General features: G+C 52.8%; 3 protein-coding genes across 10 annotated transcripts in view; 1 reads left to right on the top strand and 2 right to left on the bottom strand.

The window, feature by feature from the left end:
* Window positions 1–292: 292 nt before the first annotated feature.
* Window positions 293–12,783, bottom strand: ZNF74 (zinc finger protein 74). 4 transcript variants are annotated; one of them, XM_016204340.2, is made up of 5 exons: window positions 12,596–12,783; window positions 10,828–10,913; window positions 8,924–9,050; window positions 8,354–8,449; window positions 293–6,672 (listed from the first exon to the last, which is right to left on the bottom strand). In XM_016204340.2, the coding sequence occupies exons 1-5, from the start codon at window positions 12,741–12,743 to the stop codon at window positions 5,006–5,008; spliced, it is 2,124 nt and encodes a 707-aa protein (XP_016059826.2). In that variant the 5' UTR covers window positions 12,744–12,783; the 3' UTR covers window positions 293–5,005. The 4 variants fall into 4 exon arrangements, with proteins under 4 accessions (XP_016059826.2, XP_016059827.2, XP_016059828.2 ...); XM_016204341.2 differs by lacking the exon at window positions 12,596–12,783 and adding an exon at window positions 11,310–11,871 and having other exon boundaries at window positions 8,354–8,452; XM_016204342.2 differs by lacking the exon at window positions 12,596–12,783 and adding an exon at window positions 11,310–11,871.
* A 2,135-nt stretch (window positions 12,784–14,918) lies between these two features.
* Window positions 14,919–15,655, top strand: FAM246C (family with sequence similarity 246 member C). The gene has a single exon (XM_087828470.1). The coding sequence runs from the start codon at window positions 14,919–14,921 to the stop codon at window positions 15,609–15,611; it is 693 nt and encodes a 230-aa protein (XP_087684596.1). The 3' UTR covers window positions 15,612–15,655.
* A 1,373-nt stretch (window positions 15,656–17,028) lies between these two features.
* Window positions 17,029–25,214, bottom strand: part of DGCR2 (DiGeorge syndrome critical region gene 2) — a 53,288-nt gene continuing 45,102 nt past the window's right edge. For all 5 annotated transcript variants that reach the window (XM_087828466.1, XM_087828467.1, XM_087828468.1 and 2 more), the window contains 3 exons: window positions 22,476–22,628; window positions 21,337–21,573; window positions 17,029–19,920 (listed from right to left, as the gene is read on the bottom strand). In XM_087828466.1, the coding sequence (XP_087684592.1) occupies window positions 19,664–19,920; window positions 21,337–21,573; window positions 22,476–22,628 (647 nt within the window). In that variant the 3' untranslated portion in view covers window positions 17,029–19,663. The remainder of the gene's footprint in view (window positions 19,921–21,336; window positions 21,574–22,475; window positions 22,629–25,214) is intronic.

The raw sequence follows: 25,214 nt of genomic DNA, 5'->3' as shown, positions 1-25,214 counted from the left end.
ATCTAGTGCATTTCCTCGCGGGTGCCCCATATAAGGGGATCCTCCCGGCCACCATGCCATGTTCTGGGGGAGGCCTCCCACCTCATTTATTTTATTTTTTGAGTAAGCAGGAGGACAATCCTATTGATGAAGCCCCACGTCTAAGGAGTTGGCTTCACCCTTCCGCCTGGGTACAGTCACAGGTGATTTATTTTCAGGCCAAGCCAGAGTGAAATCTTGGGTTCACTGTTGGGCAGTTCTGCTTTTTGCACCCCAAGCTCTAGGAAAGACAGTCCACACGAGTAAACAATGCACCATTGCTAAATGGGGTTTATTCCAATAATACAAAGATGATAGGTTAGAAAATCTCTTTATAAATCCAACTGTATCTCCACAAGGAAGGAAACCCATATAATCATTTCTGAGGTATGCCAAGAAAGTTTGGTCAAATTCAGCATCGAATCCTGATTTTTCAAAGTCTTAGCAGCCCTGGCCGGGTAGCTCAGTTGGTTAGAGCATCATCCTGATATGCCAAGGTTGCGGGTTCGATCCCTGGTCAGGGCATATATAAGAATCAACCAACGAATGCATAAGTAAGTGGAACAACAAATAGATATTTCTCTCTCCCTCCCCCTCTTCCTCTCTCTAAAATCAGTAAGTAAGCCCTGGCTGGTGCGGCTCAGTTAGTTGGGCAGCATCCCGGGCACCGGGGCTGGTTCGATCTCCAGTCAGGGCCCATGCCCAGGGTTTTCGGCTTTACCCCAGCCGGGGGCGTGCAGGAGGCAGCTGATTGATGTTCCGCTCTCATAATGATGCCTCTCTCCCTCTCCCTTCCTTTCTCTCTAAAAAAATCTTAATAAATTTTTAAAAAGTCTTAGCAAACTAGGCCTATACAGATAATTCATTAATGTGATAGACAAGCAGTCATGGCCAAGGGCTGGTATTTTCCTAAGAGTGGAATACTAGCCGTCTCCCTTCAAGTCAGAAGAAAGGCCCGATGCTGTACCAGTGAGGAGCGAAACAACTGTGAGGAGTGACAAATGGACTGAAGCTGTTTGTTTTCTTACAGAGCAAGAGCTCAGGGAGTCGAATGTCGGTGGCTGAAACAGCTGCTCAAAAATTTCATCCAAGGCCTAGGGTCCTAATATTTTTCCATTCCACTGTGTGTGGCTTTTGTTCCCAATTGTCTCATGGTTGCAAGATGGCTATGACACCCCTGGGGACTGCATCCGAGTTCCAGCCGGGAAGAAGGGAGGGAGGAAGGAACAACATTCCTATTAGGAAAGCAAAGACTTTTTAAAAATCTCTGGCAGGTCTGCACTTGAGCTTCATGGGTCAGAACTGAGCCGCATGCCCACCTCTGCTACAACTGAGTCTTAGAGGCCGAAGTGTTCTGAGATGGACACGCATCTGCCACAGATGACCACTGCCAACAACACTGAGTGATGCTCTGAAGTGCTGGCCAATATGAGTGGGGTTTTTTCTTAAAGGTTTTATTTTAAAAAATGATTTTAAAGAGAGAGACAAAGAAACACCATTTGTTGTGCCATTTACTTATGCATTTTTGGCTGATTCCTGTATGTGCCCTGACCGGGGATCGAACCTGCAACCTTGGTGTATCAGGATGACACTCTAACCTACTGAGCTACCGAGCCAGAGCCCAATGTGGGTTTTAAAAAGAAATTAAATAAAAGGCTATCTATATGGAAAGGAGAGGCAAGCTTTTTATTTCCAACTGATATGACTGTTTACCTATAAAACCCAATAAACTAAGAAGCTGTGAGAGACCTTAGAATAACTCAGTATAGTTGATAGGTATAAAACAAATCACAAGAAGATATATATACAATCCACAGTGGTCCTATATATCTTATAACAGAAAAATCCAATTTACAAAACCCACGAAATCAGAATGAACTAAAGAATAAATGTAAGAACATTTATGAAAAAAACTATAAAAGTTTCCTGATGATTAGAGGTAGGTTTGAATGAACAGTTATCTACCACATTCTTGGATGCGAAGATTTAATATAACATGGAACTTAATTTTTCACAAACTAATAAAAATCCCTATGAGATATGCAGGGGAATGAAGAAGTTAAGTTCTGGAAAAATGATTCCTGGTCCACCTGGAAGAACAGATAAAACAACAAGAATTTTTTTAAAACTACAGAAAATGTGGGCCTGGTTTCACCATATGTTGAAGTGAATATGGAGCTACGACAATAGGGAAGACAGCTGTATAAACAGTGAGGAATGCAACTCAAGGACGATGCAGGGACCTTGAATTTTACACCCCAAATAGATGGAGGATTTAAGAGTTAAATATAGCCTGGCCCACATGGCTCAGCGGTTGAGCATGGACCTAGGATCCAGGAGATCACGGTTCGATTCCTGGTCAGGGTACATGCCCGGGTTGCGGGCTCGATCCCCAGCAGGGGGCGTGCAGGAGGCAGCCGATCAATGACTCATCGTTGATGTTTCTCTCTCTCCCTCTCCCTTCCTCTCTCTGAAATCAATAAAGACATATATGTATTTTTTAAAGTGAGAAGATAATGCCAAGTGTTGGCAAAGGTGTGGAGAAGCTGGCCCTCTCAGGACCCTTGTGAGAGTATAAACTGCGACTGTCGCAGACGCTGGATCCACCCTGGAACCAACGGCTTTGCAAAGTTAGTGATCTCCGCTCCTAACTCCACTTCTAAGAACTTATTCTGAGGAAATATTCAAAGATGGGCATACAGGTACAGATAATCTTGATGTTCAACAATAAAGGAACAGATAAATCATGATACAACTATAAGACAGAAAATGATGAAGCTATCAATGTTTTTGAAAATATTTTATAGTATGGAAATGTGCATCACAAAATGTTAAATGGAAAGGATAACAGGGACATGCTAAGTATGGATCAAGTTTGTTTTTAAAGAAAAAGCACATGTTCACATGTGCACAAAAACAAACTGGAAGGAAACGCATCTCCAGGTAACGGACCCATGAACTAACACTGAGGCCATTTTTATTCTTAGAACTTTCTGATTCCCCCCCCCCCAGATTTCTTCAATACATCTGTATTATTCATATAATCAGAAAAGAAAGTTTATATGCAAATAAAAGAAAAACACCAAGATTCCAATAGGAAGAAGGCCAAAGGGTAGAATCAAGTAATTTTCAGGAAGAAAGACTAATAAAAATGTGTTCAATATTCAGTCTCATTAGTTATCAAAGTAGCGAAGTAAAGCAACAGTGCCACTCAGCTGAGCCCATCAACAGCACTGCAGGGCACAGAGTAGACATGGGCTTCACGACCCATAAAGATGGTTTGATTTTCTTTTAAAGTAAAAAGGAAAATTAGGATGACAATAATGAATGAAGCCTAGAATATATGTCTTTTCCCAATGTAGTTGTGAAATAGAACTTTTCCTATTTGTCACGGAGAAAGGGCCCGTGACTGCCATGATGTGGCCCTGGGGACTGCATGAATGCCAGGCCAACTCACAGACACTCGGAAAGAAAGCAATGGAACAGCAGGTACCCAGGTTGACTGCTGTGTTGTCACCATGTCCTGAACCAAGACCATCCGGACATCCACTCTGAACAGTGCCTGCGTCCAGGAGACGGGGGTGCAAGGGGTGTTCCTACGTGACAGCGCTGCTGATCGGTTTCTTCATAACGGAACAGTATTACTTTGCAAACACACAACCGAAAACATACTGAGAGGATTCCTTAAGCTATTCATTTCCTTTATCTCAAAGTTTTCACTTCTAGAAACCTACTCTAAGAAAATGCTAAAGAAGTATAATGCAAAAGATGTCCATGAAGAATGATTTATAATAGTGAAAAACCTGGAAATAACCTTAACATCCAACAAAAGAATATCTAAGAGAATATGCTTCCAACTAGAGTTATGACTCCAAAAACAGTGCAGTCACTTGGGAAAAAGTTCTCTGCAGGTAAGTGGGGAAGAAAGATTAAAATGATATCTACTGTGTTTAAAGTGATGTAAAAATGCATTATGAAAAAAAGCAGAAGTAATGTATCAAAGTGCAAAATGCAGTTTTATTAAGAATTATGGGTGTTTTCTCTCCTTTATTCCACATTTTCTGAAATGTGGTTATTTTGTCTCCATAATTTAAAAAGTATACGAAAAAGCATTTCATAAACTATAGCACTCTATACAAATGTAAAGTATTATCACTGAGAAGGCATCTTGTACTTGCTTAGAACTGAGTAGAAATAACATTAATTCCAGATGAATGCGGTCCTCCTGTTCCTGCAGGGAGCCTGGGGACGGTCTCGGTGGTGGGGCTTCTCCCTCGGGCTTGCACTGATGAGCTGAACTACACGGTGGGTGGGGAGGCCCTGCAGGCAGCGCCAGCTTGAGGTGAAGGTGCGCTCGCAGACACGTCTATCCCAACACTGCACCCATCTTCCCAGGAGGCACTGGGCACCGCCTGTGTGCTCGCAGTCTTCCACCACGGACCAGGTGGCCAGGCGTGAGGCTAGAATGTCAGGACCTGGCTACTGTGATGCTGGTCTGTGCTTCTGTGACGTCTGTGCCGCCTCTAACAAATGACTCTGCAGTAGAGCCACTTAAGTGAGGTGAGTCCAGGAAATCCACATTTTCCCAAACTCCCACCATCCAAGATTATTTTCCCCTCCAGGAATATAATAGTGTTTGCTTGGAGGTAAAACTGTTCATAGTTCTGGTTTTTAAAAAAATTCATATTATGCTAAACGTAACAGTTCACAGATGAAATTCTTGATGGGAATTATGCCAGGAGCCTGAGAACACAATGACTGACATACCTTTTTATCTGCAGGAGAGATCTATCCCCCTGGTCAGTGACTTCCAAACTCATCAAAGGAAACAGGACCATGGGATATCCTCAAATGGCCCTCAACTCTACTCTCCTACAGTGTATCCCTTCCCGGGGAGGGGAGGACCACTAATAAGAGGGCGCACCTACACGCCACTGTGCTTTCCCACTTCACCCTGGGGAAGAAGCCAGATGACAAACACACCACGTTAATTTCCAGGTTTGCTGCCCAGAGGGAAGTTCCTGCTGGCTGAGGGCTGAACCACACACAGGAGCTTTGCCATATCCAGGGAGTTTATGGGGTCCACACTGCTCACACTCGCATCCAGCAGGCTGCTGGGAACATAGTACGTGCTCAGCAAATGCTTGTTGAACTGGATGGCAAAGGGCTTTTCTTCACTGTGTATTCTCTGGTGCTCAGTGAGGTGGGCGCTCCAGTTGAACATTTCGCCACATTCGTTACATTTAAAGGATTTCTCCCTGGAGTGGATTTTCTGATGTTTAATGAGACAGTGGTTCTGGCTGAACGCTTTGCCACACTGGCTGCATTTATAGGGCTTCTCTCCAGTGTGGATCCGCTGATGCACGATGAGGGAAGAGTGGCAGCTGAAGGCCTTCCAGCACCGACTGCAGTCAAACGGCTTCTCCCCTGTGTGGACCCTCTGGTGCACAATGAGGTAGGAGTGGGAGTTGAAGGCTTTCCCACACTCGTTGCACTTGAAGGGCTTCTCGCCGCTGTGGATCCGCTGGTGCACGACCAGGTAGGAGTGGCAGCTGAAGCCCTTTCCGCAATCGCCGCACTTGAAGGGCTTCTCTCCCGTGTGAATCCTCTGGTGCAGAGTGAGGCGTGAGCGGTTATTGAAGGCCTTCGCACAGTCGCCGCATTTAAATGGCTTGTCTCCGTTGTGGATTTTCTCGTGCACGGTCAGGGACGAGTGGCAAGTGAAGGCCTTCCCGCACTCGTCACACTTGTACGGCTTCTCTCCCGTGTGGATTCTGTGGTGCCGTGTCAGGTGCGTCCTCTGGTTGAAGGCCTTCCCACACTCGCTGCATTTGTAGGGCTTCTCCCCGGTGTGGACCCGGAGGTGCATGTTCAGCAGCGAGCTGCAGCTGAAGGCCTTCTCGCAGGCATTGCACTTGTAGGGCCTCTCGCCGGTGTGGATCCTGTGGTGCACATTCAGTGAAGAGTGGCAGCTGAAGGCTTTCCCACACTCGCCACAGAGGAAGGGCTTCTCCCCGGTGTGGATTCTCTGGTGCTCGATGAGGTTGGTCCTCCAGGTGAAGGCCTTGCCACACTCGTTACACCTGTAGGCCTTCTCCCGTGCGTGCCATCGCTGGTGCAGGGTGAGGGACGAGCTCTGGTGGAAGGCTTTCCCACACTGGCCACACACGAAGAGACCCTCCCCGGCACCAGCATCCTGACGCCTGTTCGCGGGTGGAGGTTTTCCGTGTTCACTGGACTTGTAATTGTTTCTCCCTGCGCACATTCTCTGGGGCTGGGTTACAGCCTCCCTGGACTGGAAATTCTCAGTGTGTCCGTGAGGGGACTCTCCCTCTGTAGAAATGACAGTTCCTTTGCTCTGCTGGGCAGAGAGGGTGCACCTGAGGGGCAAAGCCTCCTCAGACGCCTCATGTTCCTGCCAGTGCTCCTCTGTGGAAACCTCCCCACAGCCAGTGGGCGAGCACCTCCAGAGCACAGCCTCACCTCTCGACAGAGCAGCCACTGGGCCCTCCCAGGCCCACCCATTGCCTGGACCGGGGCTGTGGAAACCAGACCTCGCCAGCCCCTCCACAATCAACTCCTGTGATGGCTCTTCTTTGTAGACGCCCTGCTGCTGACACAAATCCTCCTTCATCTCAGGCCTGGGCTCCCATTCTGGAAGAAGCGGAAATACAATCTTCTGTGAGCAGGCGGAGGCGTGGCACTGGGATTCAGACTTGAGATCCGACCCAGAGGTGCAGGTAAGCAAAGAAAAGAGAGCCGAGACTAACAGAGCGAGGGAGCTCGAAAGCAGAGATGGAGAGGGGTGCATGCAGGGTGAGACAGGCAAACAAGCTGCAAGAAGGCAAGAGGAGAAAGAAACAGGGCAAGGAGCCCCTGAAGGGAATTCCGAAAAGAGCTAGGGGGCCAAGGGCTCATGGATCCCATTCACTTAGGAAGCAACTACTGAGAGACTGCGGCGTGTCAGAACTGGGCCGGTGCTGGCCGGGATAAATACAAGTCCAAAAATAATAATTACATTTAAAATGCCCTGCCCCCTGCCCTAGCTGGTTTGGCTCAGCGGTTAGAGCACCAGCCCATGGACGGAAGGGCCCCAGGTTGGATTCCAGCCGAGGGGATGTGCCTCAGCTGCAGGCTCCATCCCCGGCCCAGTCGAGGGGCATGGGGGAGGCAACCAGTCGATGTGTGTCTCTCATATCACTGTCTCTCTCTCACTCCCTTCTACTTTCTCTGAAAAAGCAATGGAAAAAATATCCTTGGGTGAGGATTGAAAAAAAAGAAATTTATAAAATGTCCCGCCCAGGCCAGGTTGGTTAGAGTGTTGTCTCTGGTTTGATCTCTGGTGAGAACACATACAAGAAGCAACCCATGAATGCATAAATAAGTGGAACAACAAATCAATGTTTCTCTCTCTCTCAAGCTAATAAATAAATTTTTAAAAAGAGACTAATTTACTTCATACTCTATAAAAAAAGAAAAGAAAAAAATTAAAATGTCCCTTGTTCCGAGGGGGAAAAAACTCCCCACTCCACCTCTCTTTAGCATTTCCTTTAGAACACTTGAACCGGTAGGTGCATTCTCTGTCCCTGAGATGTACACACATCTCTTTAAAAGCTAAGTAAGCCTGTCTGGCGTGGCTCAGTGGTTAATCTATAATCCAGAAGATCGAGGTTAGATTCCCAGTCAGAGCACATGCCCCGGGTTGTGGGGTCGATCCCCAGTAAGGGGCGTGCAGGGGGCAGCTGATCAATGATTCTCTCATCATTGATGTTTCTCTCTCTCCCCCTCTCGCTTCCTCTCTCAAATCAGTAAAGACATATTTAAAAGCTAAATAAGCCTCCGCCAGCTTCACATCCCAGAAGGGACGTCTTCCTTGGAGCCGCCTCTCTGAATTGTCTCTCTGTCTCTCCCCACCCCCGGGCTGACTCTGCTCTTTTCTCAATGAGCAAAGCCCTGACCTCAGTTCCACATAGTCCCACCCCGTCCTGATTAATTTTTCTTGTTGCCATCTGACGGTTGCCTCTAGTTAAATAAATACAGAAATAATTTCTATACATGTAGAAATTACTTCTGTCTCCTGCCAACAGAAGGCAGATGTCTTTGCCCATTTTCCTGCTGTATTCCCAGCACAGTTTCTGGCCCACAGCCAGAGCTCAATGTGTGTGTTGAAGGAAGGGAAGAGGGAAGGTTCTAGAAGGGGCACTGAGCAGGCGCAGATGGAGCTAGGGCAGTGGGCTGCGGAAGGAAACCAGCTGTGATGGGAGGGCCACACAGGGTGGTGGGAGGGGTGTTGGGAGCCGGGGTCGCACATCCTTCCACTGCGTCCCCCTCTCACCTGGATGAGCCATTCCAGGGACTCCTCTGGGCACCTGCCATGGTTCTTCACCTCGTTCCAGATGGGAGATCACATCTGGCTTACAGACAGGAGGCCCTGCTTGTGGGAACAAAGCGGCATGGCTCTGTGTGCTGTGGCATTCCAGAACCAGCCAATAGAACAGGACAGTCCCCAGAACAGCATGAGCTGGCACTGAGAGGTATGTGCTATTCCCAAGGATGAGGGTCTCAGAATCAGAGCCCAAATTAAGGCATGCATTCTGAGGTATCCATGGATTTGGACCCCACCCCCACCACGGTCTCCCTTGGAAAGCTCCAGGGCAGGCTGGGCTTCCAGGACCCCATCCACCCCCTCCCTCCCATTCTGGCTCGCCTTGTGTCCAGTCACACCTCCAGGCAAGGATGCCAGTGGCACCGCAGAGCTCTGCCACAAGGGCCTGGGCACAGAGACCACACCTCCATACCCTGCTGAGCCCAGCACCAGGGCTGACGCTGAAGGCAGACTCAGTAATACCTACGGCGTGGCAGAATGCCCAGACCGCAGACTCCAAGCCTCGGGGAACCATCTTACCCAGGGCAAGAAGGTTCTGGTAGTTCTCCAGCATCACGTCCCGGTATAGGGCCCTCTGAGGAGAGTCCAGCTGGCCCCACTCCTCCTGGGTGAAGTCTATGGCCACATCCTTGAAAGTCACCGATTCCTGGGATGACATGCACGTTCTCAGTCATCCAGGATGGGAGCGATTCCGATTGCATTCATGCTTCCGAGGGAGTTAAGGGTTAGCCTCAGTGACCTTCTCCCAAGCGTAGATGCCATCTGTTTTACCGCACCAGGTGCACACCACAGATGGACCAGGAATCACCATTTAGACCTGGCCTTCTGAACCTGAAGGCCCGACTAACTGGGCAGCCCATGTGCACATGCCGTGATGGACAGAAAGCCGCGGTGGTAAGTGCTGGGTAAGATGCTATGCTTACCAGGGTCAAGAATGTCAAACTTAGAGAAAGTGAAAGAATAGCACAAAAACCCCAGAAACCCTGTTCAAAGCTCACCACTGCACAAGGACCTGACCTTAGGCAGAAAGCCATGATTACACCCTAAGGAAGGAAACCCTGCACTCATCAGCAAGTTCTGTGCCTAAGAGGACAAAGGAACCATTCCATGTCCCTCCTGCCTGCCCTTCATTCCTTCTCCCTGGAACTCCTGCTCCCCTGCCCTCCTCCAGGCCTGAGTCCTGGGCCATCCCACCCCCTCCAATGCTGGTCACTGACTGCAGGATAGCCCCTTCACCCACTTGGTCACTTTAGTTCCAAGTGTCACAAATGCCCCAAATGACTCCACTTGTACTCCTGCTCTCAAATCCTAGGCTCTTCTGCTGTTTGGGGTTCCCCACCCCCTCCAGAACCTCCAGGCTGTCACCCCCAACAGTCTCCACACAATCACAGAGCCATCATCACAACCAATAAATTTAATATTGATACCATATGACCTAAGATACAATCCATTTTCATATTTCTTCAATTGTCCCAAACTGCCTTTGATGGAATTTTTGGATCTGTGATGCATCAAGGGTCATGTATTGCATTTGCTTGTCATGTCTCTTGAGTGTTTTACAGAATTATAGAGCATTCTAACTCATTACAGAAGCTGGGTACATCTCACAATATGTGTTTAACAGCTATTTCTATCTGTCTGTAATCAGACTTCATCTCTTTCAAGTGGGAGATTAACAGAATCACAAAAACCTAAAAAAGTCAATCCTCCAGACCTATTCACTACCCCACAATCTCCTTAAAACCATATCCTTCTAAAGATTATGATGAGTATGGATAGTTTAGGTGGTAAACAAAACCCCAAGTCTGTAAAAGGAGGGATTTGGGCCCTGCTTAGCTGCAGAAGTGGCCCCAGGGCCAATTCCTTACTGAGCCCCCAGATCCTCTAAAACTCCAGGTTTTACATGAAGGACCCATGTCAGGGACCCAGTACAGAGGAAAAGCGCACAGGGACGTACCCCCTACCATCACTCTTACCCCAGCACTGCAACACAGCCCTTCCTTTAGCTGTTCCATACCAGATTCCATGCCAGAAAACTGCCCCAAACAAGGACTAACCCCCACCAACATCACCTGGGTCTTCATGTGGAGATGAGCAAAGTGATCACATGTGACCTACTTGCTGGAGATCCACTAAGACCACTCTTCAGAGCTCCTGGCACAGTGTAGGCATACAGGTCCTGGGCAACTGAACAACCGGTTGGAATGAATTGGGCTGGAGGGGACACTCATCTTGAGGGCACCCCTGGGGCACCACCTGGAGCTGATCGCACACCCAGAGCTTTCTGAGGACGGGAGAGCAGGCCCCCAGATGGGGCGTCCTTGGATGACTGAAGATCCTGGGCACGGGAAGGAAGTTGCCAACCCTCTTCATAAAAAAACAAACAAACAGATGCTCAGAAAGAAGAAAAGACAGCCACTCACCTCAGACCTGGCTTCCGGGAGACCCTGACCCCATTGAGCCTCTGGATTCTCTTTGAGAGGAAAAGCAGGGTCCTGGGAGGACAGAGCTGGGAAGGAAAAATGAGTAATGGGGGAGCTGTTCAGCCATAGCCCCCAGGTGCACTGACTGAGCTAAAAAATCACTGCACCCCTGGAACCCGGGAGAACCAGGGGAGTCAGGAGCCGCCCCCGCAGATGGGGTGGAGAGCCAGCCCCAATATCTGGCACAATCTGGTACAGCATCAGGGGTTAATTCTGCCACTCAGTGTCAGACACTCCAACTAAAAAGGAAAAACAATGCCATTCCCTTCCTCTCATCAACATGTTGGAGACAGTGGGATCAAATGGTTGTGCACGGTAAAGAGGCAGGAAGCCTGGCTGTGCTGGTGCTGCGGGCAACTAGCCTGACCTCTCTGAGCGTCTCAACTGCAAACCCAGACCCACTGACTGAAAACCAATTGTACCTGTCTCCCGGGGCTTCGGGGCAGGGGTCTCCATGGTGGCCCTTGGCAGCGTCCCCCGGAGGCGTGGGCAGCTCTGCAGCCACCTGGCCCAGAGGAGCGGGTCCTGCTCCTGGGGCTCAGGGACAGCGGCCTGTGGGGGAGCCCCGCGGGGTCGCACACGCACTGCCGGCTGCACCGTCACACCGGCCCCGCGCCTCGCCGAGGTCGGGGCCAGGCAGACTCAGCAGGAGCCCCGCACCCCCGGCTGTGCTCACAGCCCATCGCCGCGCCACTCGCAACCGGTCACACACTCCTGCCCCGACCGCGCGCGGGGCCAGGCAGGCCTGAGATTCAGCCGCCCGGAGCCAACGGGCGCGGAGCGCGGCTGGCAGACAGGCCCCGGGGCGGACGGACAGATGGCCCGACTGGCCGACGGATACGCGAGCGAGCCCACCGGCTTCCCACAAAAGGACAACGGCCACCACAAAGGAGCAGCCTGGCGGCGCCGTGGAAAAGTGCGCCTGCGTGGACAGGACGCAAACTACTGCTCCCCAGAGGCTTTGTACCGAGCAGGCAGTGTACTCCATTTCCCAGAGGGCGTCAGGGCACCAGGGCTGGCTCTTCTGACGTCCGAGACCGGACCGGCGTGTAGCACAGCCTTCTGGGAAATGTAGTTCTGGGCCAGACCCCGCCTCCCCCGCGCGCGCTAAGGTGGTGAGTGGGCCGTCAATGGGTTTTCCAGGGGCCTGTCTAAGGACCCTGCCCCTTCTGGAGAGAGGTACTTGGGGGACCCCCCTGGGGGGAAAGAGAGGGGGAGGAGGAGGTAAAGTTCCAGGTCTTCTCTCAGACCAAGTGACTCTCTCTCTCCCCCCCTTCCTCTCTCTTTCTAAAATCAATAAATACAAATGTAAAAGCCAGGCCATCTGCAGACAGTCCAGACAGCAGAGCCTTCCAGAGTAAACAGACCTGCCCTTTAGGTCACAGGCCTCCCCCTGCCACGCACATCCTCTCAGCCTCTGTCACCTCTGCTGCCTTTATCATCTCCTGGTGCCAGTCTCATCCTGGGATCTGAGAGGCAGAAAAACTGAGGTGAGGCAACAGGAGTTGCCAGAGGTGGGACAGGAAGAACTAACTCAGAACAGAATCTTGAGTAATAGCTCGAGTCAGACCTTCTGGCTTAGTTGGCTGAGGCCCTGCTATATGTCCTGCACTTTGGGGACCCAAAGGGCACAATAGCCTTCCCTTCCTAAGAGTCCAGTGCCCAGGGTCCAGGCCCTAGCCAATCCCACCTCATTCCATTCGCTCACCCTCCAAAGGTCCAGCCAGTCCAGTTTCTGGAGTGAGCACCACAGTTGTCTTATCAGTGGAAGTGGAGTTCTTGGGGTTCCTCGAGGAAATGAATTGCCTGGGTCCCCCATGGGAGGATAGGGTTTTGTGGAAAGCATTACTGATCATGTAAAATTAAAGAGATTCCCCTCCAAGGTCCCATCTGTGCCCCTCCTGGCACTCATAGCCACATCTGCTGGTCTCCCACAGCCACATCTGCTGCTCAGCAAATCTGGAGTCTCTCCCCAGCCCTCTCCCCACACTTCCGGCTTCCTTGTTGACTTCTCCTGGGAATCTTAGGGGTCTCCTTTATTTCACAGAAGAGAAGTAAATTTGAGCTCAGAGAGGGCAGAGCCCACAGGTCACAGCCTGGATCCCACAGGCTGGGGAGGGAATCCAGGGCTTTTTTGTCAGTAGTATTTTAATTACTCAGGGAGGGGGCAGTGGATGGTTAATGAGGCTCAAGGGATCAGCAGAACCAGATGCTGGAGGTCCCAGCAGACCAGGTGAGTCAGCAGGAATGGGGCCACCTGAGGGGTTGACAAAAGGCCAAGTTCTCACCTCCCCTGCACCTTTCAGGCAGACAAGCTGCAATAAACAAATGAGTGAATGAATGAACTAACAAAAAGGGGACCCAGGCCTCTTTACAGTGGCTGGGTCCAGATCTGCCAGCGAACAGGGTCCACAGCAACCGCCCCCCCCCCCCCCATACATGAAGTTGCATAGAGGCTAGGCCCCTATGGGCCCTGGGATCCCAGTCCAGCCTGGATCCACGCCAGGCCCTCTCTTCACAATTTGCTGGGGAGGCCCCATGGCACCCAGAGTCCTAACTAGCCCCTAGGGTGCAGTGAGAACAACATGCTGCGTGGGGATGCTGCCTTCCAGAGGGACCCACAGTGCACTGTCCATGGCCCTGCAATGGGCAGCACTGCACGCGTGAGGGCACCAGGCACTGGAGTGAGAACGGACCAGGTGCAGTGGTGAGGGGCTCTCAAAGAAGGTGGCTGGGACAGGAAAGGCAGCAGGGATGGCCATAAGGGCCTCAAATGCCAGGTGGAGGAAGTACACAGGCCACCCTGGGTGGGTGGGGAAGGGGGTGAGGAGGCCCGTCCCACAGAGGACCGTCAGCCCTAGACTCCTTCACCCAGCTACTCCTTCACCCAACATTCAGCATGATTAGCACCACTGAGCACCATGAGATCCAGCCCTGTGCTCAGGAACCCTTCTGTGGATCCAGGTGGACAGAACAGAAAGCCATTTAAACTGACTGAGAGGTGCTGTGGGGAGGCGCCTGAGTTACCTGGTTGGTGTGGGGTGGTCAAGGCAGGCTGCCATGCAAAAGTGGGATTAATGAGATTGGCCAGGCACGTGCGGGGGAGAGGACATTCCAGGCAGGAGAAGGGGCCTAAGCAAAGGCCCAAAGGGGTGGAGAAGGTTGTTGGGTTAGAGGAGGTTTAAAAAGATGTGGCCACAGCTGGAGTGGCTCAGTGGTTGAGCATCCATCCATGAATCAAGAGGTCCCCAGTTCATTCTGTCAGGGCCCAGGCCCAGGCCCAGGTTGCAGCTGGGTCCCCAGTAGGGGGTGTGCAGGAGGCAGCTGATCTATGATTCTCTCTCTCCCTTTCCCTTCCTCTTTCGAAAAAATCATATTTTTAAAAAAATGTGGCCAAACTGTGAGATGGGCTGTGACCTCCATCGCCTCCTGAGGGCAGGGCACAGCAGAGCAATGGAGACCCCTTAAGAGTTTGAACGGAAGTGTCCATGACAAGGATGGATTCCTGCAGCTGTGTGTGGGCTGTGGGGGACAGAGTAGGGAGATAGTAGTGGCCTGGACTACGATATGGAAGGAGGTGGCTCTAGCCAGAGAGGAGGGCTGCTGGGTCCATGGCCACACCTGGTTTCCCCTGACTATGATGCAGAGGACGTGAGCTCTGTTTCTAACTCTGGTCTCAACACCTGGGCTTCTGCAACCATTGCTCTACGCCCTGTCACCTCTGCCCAGAAGCTGGTACAAGCCCTTTGTTGGGACCCACCAACAGAGTGTCCCCGCCGGCAATTCCAGCACACTGAAGCGTGCGGGGTGCCCCGCCCCCAGCCTCCTGCGGCCCCGCCACTCGGGTCTCCGCCTTGCCAGGGTTCTCCCGGCCCCAGGCAGGATCCCTCGCGGCCTCGGATGTTCCCACAGCTGTCCCCGTGGCCCTCTCCACTGCGCGTTGCCCGGGCCCCAGCAGTCGCTAGGCTGCGCACTGGGGCTCCCAGCCAAGCCTGGCGCGGGTGGGGCTGGCGGTGGCGGCCACAGTGCGCATGGCGGCGGAGTCCGGGCGCCCGTGGGCGCAGGTTCGCAGCGCGTACGGTGCGAGCGAGGCCCTGCGGCGCGGAGTGGGCCGCTCGCGGGACCCCGGGCTTCAGCCCAATGGGCCGGGCCCTGAAGAAACCCGCGGCCCGGGGCGCCTGGCTCGCCTGCGGGGCCAGCTCCGGGCTGAGGCGGGGGCGCGGACCGACGCTCCCCGGCTGCTGCGGCTGGTGGAGCGTGCGGGGGCAGCGGCGGGGGCAGGAGAGGTTGGGGCCGGGGAGCGGGCGGACACGCGCAGCCGAGGCTCTGTGTGCTCGGTGTGCGGGGAGCCACGCGCCGGGGCCACCTACCCAGCCGGCGTCCTGGAGGTGAGCGAGCGGCGGCTGCAGGAGGGCCTGGCGGCCGTGCGTGCGGAGCTGGGAGCAGGGCTCGAGGCGCTGCGCATAGAGCTGCGGGCTGAACTGGACGCCCTGCGGGCGCTGCTACCGCCGCCGCTTCCTGCCCGCCGCGAGCCCCGCGCCGCGCCCCGCGGCCCGGCCCTGCTGCGGGCACTCGGCACTGTGAACGCCCTGGCCGCGGTCACCAGGCCCACCGACGACGCCTCGGACGGCCCCGCCAACGGCGGCGCGACCCGGGCCCCTGTCCGGAAGAACCTCAAGAAGACGCCGGTGCCCCCTGGGGCCCCTCAGGGCGGTGGGGATTGAGGGCTGCCACCGAGGGTGGGCCAGGAGCAGTGCTGGAGGCCCCACTGGCCTGAGGGGCGAACCGACAGATCTGCCCCCTCCTGGACCTGGCTCCGAGAGGAAGGGCCCTCCGACGCTGCCCGCTGGCCCTCCGGTATTGGGGTGCGGCGGCTGGGATGGCACAGTGCAGCCAGCGATAACTTCTGGATGCTGAGTCTGGGCTAGAGGAGGTGTAGAGCCCCTTTTGGCCTTAGAGCTGGGGACGATTTGGTCCTGGGGTATGTCAGCCTTCCGGGAGAGCCAAGAGCTTGCAGCAGGTGGGACTCCTTGGCTAGGAGGAGGGGGTTGAAGGGTGTTGTTTTTGTTTTGTTTTGTTTTTAAGGGTCTTGGGGAAGAGGCCGGGCCTTTATTCACTGGGATAAACACTGTGACTCACACACCAGCCAGCAAACACCAGGGACACATGGGCTGCTTGGACACTGTCATCTGGACGCAGTACCGCTCAGATCAGTCACCCAGATATACAAGCACATTCCACAGGACACAACTGCACAGCAGCCTGACTCTAGCCAGCTTCAGTCTGACTACTGACCACCAGACCCAGCCTCCCATAGGACAGCGTGGCCTGTGTGCATCCCCTCTGGTCAGCAGCCACACCTGCACTATTAGCTTCACCTTGGACAGTGACAGCCCTTCACTTAGCCTCACCACAGGGAGTCACCTGGGTGCCAGTGTCTCTTCAGAAAGTGTCATGGATACCCAGACTCCACAGCCTAACCTCCCAGAGTGTCACCAGGCTGCTGTTTGACCAGCTCTCCCCGTCACCAAGACCCACCCACCCAGGGCAGCCTGCAGTGGAACTGAAACCACCTCCTGGCCTCCAGGAAACATTACATGGAATCTTCATGTTAACCACTCACAGTGACCTGAGTTCGGTGCCAGCTCATTTTAGAAATAAAATGTGTAATCTTAGGCTTTAGCAGGTGGTGGTGTTTTGTTTTATTGTATTTATTTAATCCTCACCCGAGGATATGTTTTTATTGATTTTTAGAGACAAACATTGATCTGTTGCCTTCCATATGCTCCCAAATAGGAGATTGAGCCAGCAACCTAGGTATGTGCCCTGACAGGGCATGAAGCCCACAACCTTTTGGAACAGGACCACGCTCCAACCAGCGAGCCACCTGGCCAGGGCAGGTGGTAATTTTAGAATCCGCTAGTTTTTCCATTTGACCAGGGATTCAGACATAATGTGTAGGTTGGGAGTGGGGGTGACCTCTCCCTTTGAGATCTGGATGGAGCTCTGAGACTGGCTCTGGTAGAGTAGTGGAGGGTGGCTCAGGGGTTTCCCCCTTGTATGAATAGGCACATAAAGGCCCCAACTTGGCCAGAGCCTCCCACCCCCAACATGGGTCACACAAAGGACTGACTATGCCTCTTCCAGAACACAAATTTATTTGGCATTTGGATGAAATGGTTCTCACAGCATCTTAAGGATTAGTGTCAACCCAATCAAAAATAAACCCAAACTAAAAACCCTTAGTAAAAGGAAAACACAAAAAACAGGCGTTGAGACAATGTACAGATTTGACTCCCACCTCCTCCAGGCAGGTCAGGTCCCAGGGGAGGAGGCCTCCCAAGACCTTGGCCTGTCCCTCTGAAGGCCCCATGTGTATGGGATGGGGAGCCCTCCTCTCACAGGAACACAAGTGTCTCAGCCAGGGTTGGACCATGGAGCACACTCAGATCTTACAAAGGGTGGTGACTGGTCAGGAGACCAAGGTCAGGGGGCCGACCGTAACTTTCTCCTCAATGCCCTCAAAACAGCCTTCAAGCAGAGCTTAGCTCCTGGAGACACTGCGCAGCAGCCAGCCTACTGCCCAGCCCAAGGATGCCAGTGGGATGAACACACTTGGACAGACCCCCGGACAGCCAGAAGCAGGCCCATCCTCTGCAGGCCCCATGATCTGATTCAGGCCACCCTCTCCTTAGTACCTCCTGCGTGCCTGTTCCCAGCAGTCCTTTGGTTGGCAAAAGAAGTCCCCCAGCCCCACACATCTAATGCCAGCCACTGCCCTGTACACACAATTTGAGGCCTGAGCCAGAAACACTGGGATAGGGAGACCCTGTGTTGTCGGGGCCAGAACCTACAGGGCTCCACGGGGGTGGTCATTTCAAAGCAGGCCTGCTCAGGACCCTACCCCAACACCAACAAGGCCTGTGACTGTTGCTGTGGAACTTGGCTGCCCTGTGCCCAGCATGCACTGGAGGCACCACACGCTTCCTGCTTTGTTTTTAGCAGCCAGCACGGGGCACATGTGCCCAGGATGCCATTCTCAAAGTAGCAATCTTTTGGCAAGGGGAGCACACACTCTGCCTCTGCAGGCCAAACCCAAGGACAGGCTGTGCAGTGACAAAACACACACCTCTGGCAGTCTTGTGGGGCAACTCAACAACTTCAGTTTCCAACTGCAGTGTGAAAATATGCCTAGAATTGGACTGTGCCTCCGAAGTCTGTCACCAGAACACCATGGAAGCACCCACTTCAAGTCAGCTCTCCCCCTGCTGCATGCTGGTATAGAAACATTGAAAGGGGGACCAGGAGCCAGGCTCTGCATTCTCAGAAGAGGCACAGACCCAGCCATGCTTCAGTGCCACCCAAAAGGCCATATTGGCCCAGGAAATTGAAGACTGAGTTCCCATGTACCAACACCACCACCTGCAAACACATGGACATATACGTACATACGTACGTACATACGTACACACACACACACACACACAGACACAGGCACACAAAAAAGATCTAGACATTGAACGTAGAAAAGATATGGATGTGCTAAAAAATCGCACAGAACCCGCTTAATCTCCAAACCTCAGAAATGCTAAAAGCCTGGTGTCAGGAGACAAGACCACTGCCCAGGAGTAGGCAACAGGGTCCCTCAGTCAAAAGGCCCCTGGGCAGGGTACCCAGCACCCTGTGCTGCTAAGGAGGACAGGAAGGTGGCATGCAGCCACCAGGCACTCGGCTCTAGTGGTGGTGATGTGCAAGAAGTGGACTTTCAGGAGGTGGACAAAGCCCAGGATGTTAATTTCAGCCCCCCCACCCCAAAGAAACAACCCTTTATGGCACAATAAAAGGAGGTGAGGGCAGGCCAGGCCCAGGTGCAAATTCAACAGGAGGGGGGACTCCAGAGGGTAATAGAGAGGAGCCGGCTTAGCCCCCAAGCCCCAGAGGATGACCCAGGGCCGGGACACTCATGCATGGCTAAGGGCCTCAACCCAGCTCCAGAGCTGCCTCCTGGGGGGGCCATGCACAGCAATGTTAGGAAGAAATCCAACGGACTAGGGATAGGGCTTTCTGGCAAAGAACTGGACTTCGCAAAGCCCAGCTGGAAAGTGTGGAGAGTTCAACCTTCAAGGTCCCCTTCTCAGGGCCTTGGGTACCAGAGCTCCAGATCAGCCTCCAGCCTGGACAGGATCACCCTCAATGTTCAAGCTGGACCTGTGGGGGGGCCATCCCCAGAGTAGCCATTGTAGCAACCTTCTAGGCCATCTGCCCTGAAGCAGACCCATTGCCCAGAGAATCCTGACAGTCCACAAACACTGGTGCCCAGAAGTGCCTTCCTGAGCAGTTGCCAGTGAGGTGCACCTGGCAGCTCTGGGGCTTGGGGGTGGGGTGGCAGGCTCCTCTGGATATGCTGCCATGAGCAAGCCACCAAAGCCTGGTGTGGTTTGGCCTTCACCCAGGCCCACAGTGGCTTCTTTGTTCCCTATTTCTGAAACGTGTGGTATAAACAAACTTTGTCATTCTTCTGTCATTTAAAAACAAAAAGACAGTGACCCAAAGCTATACATGTTTTTGAAGCCCTCAAGGAGACTCGGTCCAGGTGCTCGCTCCCTTGGGAGGCTCGTGCAGTCTAAACGCACATGCACACCTTCAGAATTGTGCAGCAGTGCAGCTGAGTCCAGGCTCACATAGGGGCCGGCCCTTCAAGTCTCCACGGGAATCAGAGTTTCCTTGACAGCAAACAGGTGCTCCATGCCCCTTGGGGCCCTGGGCTGGGCATCCTCTACACCACGGTATTGAGGGAACTGCGGCTGTGGCAACCGCCCCCTGGGAGTGCCTCTGTGGCTGAGGGGGTTCCGCTGCGGGCAGGGTCGGGGGGCACAAGAAGGGTGCTGCTGCTGTTCGCTGAGTCTTCCAGGTCTGCCAGGGAGACTCCTGCGGCAGGCAGAGGCTGCTCCAGGCACCGGGGCGATGCACCTTCACTGTCACCATCCCCTGGGGTCGGCGGGCTGGCCTCTGCTGGCTCAAAAGCATCGTCGTCTATAGAAGGAGAAAGAGGGCTGTCAGGGGGGGTAGTAGGCCTGGCACAAGGGTAGGGGGTAGGGAGACAGAACAGGGGGATGTTTCTCTTGCCTGAATACTCCCACCAAAGCTGGGGCTCTGCTGTGCTCACCCCTCACCCTCACCACGGTTGCAGCTGTGGTGGTGCAGGGGGACAGTAATGAGCAAGCTCCAGCGTAGGATTGGGGTACACACTTTGACAGAGTCAGAACAAAGGTAGGGGATGAGGACACCCTCAGACTCAGTGGGGGCTGAATCAGGGCCCACCCGACATTAGGGCATTACTGGGATGCAGGTGGAGAGGCGGAACAGTGTTCACAACCCCAGATCAGGAGCTCCAGCTGGAACTTTTGGGACAAGAGCATGAAAGTGAGAGACAGGGCCAGAGCAGGCAGCCCAGCAAACTGCACAGGGCGCTGCAGAAGGCTCGGGTCTGAGAGCTGCTCTGTGGCAGCGCACTCTTTTGTGACTGCTCCCTATCACTACAGGCTTTCAGCTCAGGGCCCAGGGCCTAGTATGTGCCCCTCTCCTGGCTGACTCCCCACTGCCCCAGCAGTTCCGCTGCCCTGCCCAGGGATCATTTGCTCCGCTGCAGCCTGGTCCATGAAGGTGCATCCCTAGTAGGAAGCTTGTTCTACCCTGGTCCCCTTGGCAGCAGGTGGCAACAATCTGTCCCTAGGGCCGGGGTCAAATCCAAATTTCTGCTCACACAGACCAGGAGCAGTACTAGCTGACCAAATGGATGAATGGGACAAAGGACACAGCAGTGCCGGCCTCATGACGCTACCCTGCTGTGCTGTGTATGCAAAGAGTCAACGGGGGTGGGGGCACAGGCACTGCCTGCAATGTACAGCAGGGGTATGCATGTGTGTTACAGGGGGGAAAGGATGGGAAATCTGCACTACACACCAGGGACAGGGATGAGCCAGGCAATGGGCAAGGCACCTGCAATTCCTTCTTTGCTACACAGCCCTGGGAGGAACATACTCAGGTAACTGGTCTAACATCACAGAGGCAATGTTTTCTTCCCGTGTCACAAAGCTGCCTCAGGACATGAGGGAATGTCACAGTGGTGTCTCTTCAGCTCACCACACGTGCATGTCTTTACATCCCAGCAGTTGGCTCTGGGCCAGTCCTGTCCCCATGACTGCCAATACCCGATTCCCATCTGTTTGCTAATAGGTGTTCCCAGGAGGGAGGCAAGGAGCAGCACCCTGGGAAGAGTCTGTCCACCAACAGGTGGCAGTTCCACCTCAAAGGGAAAACCAGAGATAGTAATAGGAGGCTAGGAAGTGGAATTCACAGCCCAGTGCACTGGGGAGGACCCCTGGGCCTCTGGCCCTGCAGGCCAGGTGGTTGGTCACAGGTTGCTCCCTCTCCCTGTGGGGGAAGCACCTGCAGGGTCGTAGAACACACTGTCGGGGTTGATGGAGGCCTCATAGGGTGGTGGTGGGTCATCAGGCTGGTCAATGTCTGGGTACTTGTATGCAGTGTAGGGGGGCGGAGGGTCATGGAAGTGGAAAGTCCCGCCTTCTCCATCATCAGAAAGGTGTAGTGGCGTGAGGCCTGTGCCGAACCCATCTGGACCATAATCAAAGCCGGGGATCCTCCGGCCAAGGTTGAAGTGATGCACTAGACAATGGAAGTGAGAAACAGGCAACAACAGGGTCATGTCACTGGAAGACGCACTGCTCAGCTCCTGAGCCCCGCCTCCCCCAGGCCGGGGGTGCCAGACATTCCAACTGTCACACTTCTGAAACTCAACCAGCACCACCACAGTCACCCACGTGTGCTCCAGCCCTTGCCACACCCCTCCAGCTCTAACATGTTTTTGGGTGTCTAGCCCACAATGGCCTTGTAGTTCCACCCACCCTGTATCTCAGTGAGAACTGAGGAAGGTCTTGTTGGCCCATACTGATGGGGGGACTTCACACCTGACCTGGGCTCTCTGGGGGGCACCAAAGGCCCCTAACTGAAGCTGGTGAGGTCCCTTAGCATTCTTGCTACCTTGACTCTGAATCATCTTCTGCCTGCCTGCACCTGTCCTACCCCACCCCACACAAGACTGGGGAGCCCTGGTTTGTTCACTGAGACAAGGAGTGATTTCAGCTCTATTGGGGGCATAGGCCACTGGAGGCAAATTGGACTGAGGAGGGTGAGCTGTACTTCCTAAGTTGCCTTATGACCACGGGCATTTGATGCTCCTCCTATCAGGAGGCCCACACTCATGGCCTGGGCCATTCTGCTTCAAAAGGCAAAGGGAACCCAGGGTCAGCTGGCACTGGAGGTATACCCTTTCTCCACGGGCCCATGATCTCTGATTTTGGGTACTGCGAAGAGGTCTAGTGTCACAGGTGTGCACAAAGCCCAGAAGCAGGTAGGTGGGTGGGATAGGGACATCTTTCAGTGCCCTCCATCATGTCCTCCATTTCCTTCCTGCCCCTTCTTGCTTCCTGTATCCCCATTCCCTCTGGGGACACAGCCAGGGGTAGGCCTGCACTGTAGCTGTCATAGGCAGGGGCTGGGGCACTCACGGTTTGCTCCAATCAGGGACTCAATGCGCTCCCGGCGCCTCTGGCGTAGCCGGTGGACCATGAAAAGCAGCAGGGACAGGATGAGAAAGGAGGAGATGCAGCTAACAATGAGACGCATCCCACTGGCCATGGAGTCGAACAGGCTATTCCCGTCTGTTAGAGGAGAAGGGAAGAAACCCGCTGCTCTTAGAAAAGGAGGTCTGGACCCCAGGTGCTCAGTGCTATGAGAAGGCCATGGCCCTCCACCACACAACTATGTGGACGAGGCAACTTAGTTCCCGATACAATCTTACGATGGCAGAAAGCAAGCTGAAAAATAAAGAATACTGTAATACCACCACAGAAGAGCAGTTGATGGGTCAGGAAAAAAACTTTATTGATTTCAGAGACAGGAAGGGGGAGAGAGATAGAAACATCAATGATGAGAGTCACTGATCAGCAGGCTACTGGGGATAGAGCCCACAATCTGGGCATGTACCCTCATCAGGAATGAAACCACGAGCTCCTGCTTCATAGGTTGAAGCTCAACCACTGAGCCACGCTGGCCAGGCTTCTTCTTAAAGAAAAGACCCTTTAACATTTCTTGTAATACTCATTTGGTAGTGGTGAACTCCTTTAGCTTTTTCTTTTCTGGGAAGTTTCTTATCCTTTGATTCTAAATGATAGCTTTGCTGGGTAACCTTGGCTGTAGGTCCTTGCTTTTCATCACTTTGAATATTTCTTGCCAGTCCCTTCTGGCCTACAAAGTTTCTGTTGAGAAATCAGCTGACAGTCTTATAGGAGCTCCCTTGTAGGTAGTAACTAAATGCTTTCCTCTTGCTGCTTTTAAGGTTCTCTTTGTCTTTAAACTTTGGCATTTTAATTATGATGTGTCTTGGTGTGGGCCTCTTTGGGTTCCTCCTTTGGGACTTTCTGTGTTTCCTGGACTTTTGTGTCTTTTTCACTCATCAGGTTAGGAAAGTTTTCCACCATTTTTTCAAATAGGCATTTAATTCCTTGTTCCCTCCCTCTCTTTCTCTCTCTCTCCTCCCTCCTCCTGGCACCCCCATGTTGCAAATATTGGTATGCTTGAAGTTGTCCCAGAGGTTCCTTAAACTATCCTCATTTTTTGGATTGTTTTCTTTCTGCTTTTCTGATTGGGCATTTTCTGCTTCCAAATCACTGATTTGACCCTCTGCTTCATCTACTCTACTTTTGGTTCCCGGTAATGTATGCTTCATTTCAGTTTTTGTACTCTGTTTTTCCGACTGGTTCTTTTTTGTGTTCTATCTCCATTTTTATGCTTCCTATCTCTATGTGAGAGTTCTCACTAAGTTCATCTACTCTTCCTCTAAGTTTGTTGAACATCTTTATAATCAGTGTTTTGAGCTCTGCATCTGGTAGGTTACCTGTCTCCATTTTGTTCTGTTCTTTTTCTGGAGTTTTGTTCTGTTCTTTCATTTGGGATGTTTCTTTGTCTCCTCATTTTGGCTGCCTCTCTGTGTTTGTATGTATTAGGTAGAGATGCTAGGTCTCCCCGTCTTGGTCAAGCAGCCTCATATAGTAGATGTGCTGCAGGGCACAGTGGTGCAGCCTCCCTGCCCCCCAAGTGGGGTACTCCAGGTGCGCCCCTAGCCCCATGTGGGCTGTGTGCACTTTCCTGCTGTAGTTGAGCCTTGACTGCTGTTGACACGTCAATGGGAGGGATTTATCCCCGGGCTGATCGGCTGTGAGGACTGGCCAAAACCACAGTAGAGGAATTGCTGTGCAGGGGCCCACCCCATGGAGCAGGACTCAAATGTGCAGTTCGTGGAGGTGGTTGGGTGGTGCTCTGGCTGAGGCTACCCCTATTGGATGTGCTGGCTATGGGGCTTCCAGGAAGTTGCAGGCCAAGGTCAGCCTGTGCCCTGCCCAGAGCCACCCAGCATGAACTACAAAATGATCTGCAAATGGTTACTACTTATGATGGGCCTAGAGGTGCCTGTGAGGGGCCAAGGTGGGAACCGAGGCCAGCTGCTGCTAGTGCTGGACTTGGGGCTGCTTAGCAAGATGTTTGAGGCATGCTGAAGCCAGATGCTGCTTGCTTGGAGTTTGTGGACCTTTGAGATTTTAGGAAAATCCACAGCATGAGCCAAAACAGGCCGTTTGTATGGAAAAGCTACTGGAAATGGCTTAGGTGGGCCCACAAGTTGGGTAGGGAATGGATCTCGGGGCATCACTAGGGTGGAGTGAACAGTGTTAGGTTGATGGAGGCTCAGACATGGCACTGGTCTGCTGGCTCTGTTGGGAGGGGGTTAGGGCAGGGCATAGCACTTCTGCCTGGTAGAAAGCTGCTCCTCCAGCCCCCACACCAAAGCCAGTCAACTCAGTTTGTTCCTAGTGCCTTTTGAGCCACTGCCCCAGTGCTGGAGCTCAGAGCAAGTAAGTCCAAGTAAGTCTGTGTGAGTCCTTTAAGAGGAATGCCTGGGATTCGAGAAGCCCGCCATCTCACTCAGCCATAATCCCCAGCTAGAAGGTTTGGAGACTTCTCTTCCTGGCAAAGGAACCCTGGGTTGGGGAGCCCGGTGTGGGTCTGGGACCCCTCATTTCTTGAGGGGACCTCTGAAGCTGAGATATCCCAATTTTTAACCATCACACGTGGGTGTGGGAACAGTCCATTTAGCACCTCTGCTCCTCCTACCAGTCTTGAAGTGGCTTCTTTATATCCTTAGTTATAAGCCTTCTCTCTAATGGTTGTTCTATAGTTTAGTTGTAATTTTG

This window comes from Miniopterus natalensis, chromosome 20, assembly GCF_054644295.1.
Source record: "Miniopterus natalensis isolate mMinNat1 chromosome 20, mMinNat1.hap1, whole genome shotgun sequence".
Taxonomy (NCBI): domain Eukaryota; kingdom Metazoa; phylum Chordata; class Mammalia; order Chiroptera; family Miniopteridae; genus Miniopterus; species Miniopterus natalensis.
The sequence above is the reverse complement of the archived record's forward strand: the minus strand, read 5'-3'. Positions and strand labels throughout refer to the sequence as shown.

Coding starts and splice junctions, on each gene's coding strand:
- ZNF74 (XM_016204340.2), bottom strand. CDS start 12,743: ATGATCAGTAATGCTTTCCACAAAACCCTATCCTCCCATGGGGGACCC. Junction 9,051..10,827: donor TCCCGGAAGCCAGGTCTGAG/GTGAGTGGCTGT, acceptor ATGTCATCCCAG/GAATCGGTGACTTTCAAGGA. Junction 8,450..8,923: donor CCAGAACCTTCTTGCCCTGG/GTAAGATGGTTC, acceptor TCCCACAAGCAG/GGCCTCCTGTCTGTAAGCCA.
- FAM246C (XM_087828470.1), top strand. CDS start 14,919: ATGGCGGCGGAGTCCGGGCGCCCGTGGGCGCAGGTTCGCAGCGCGTAC.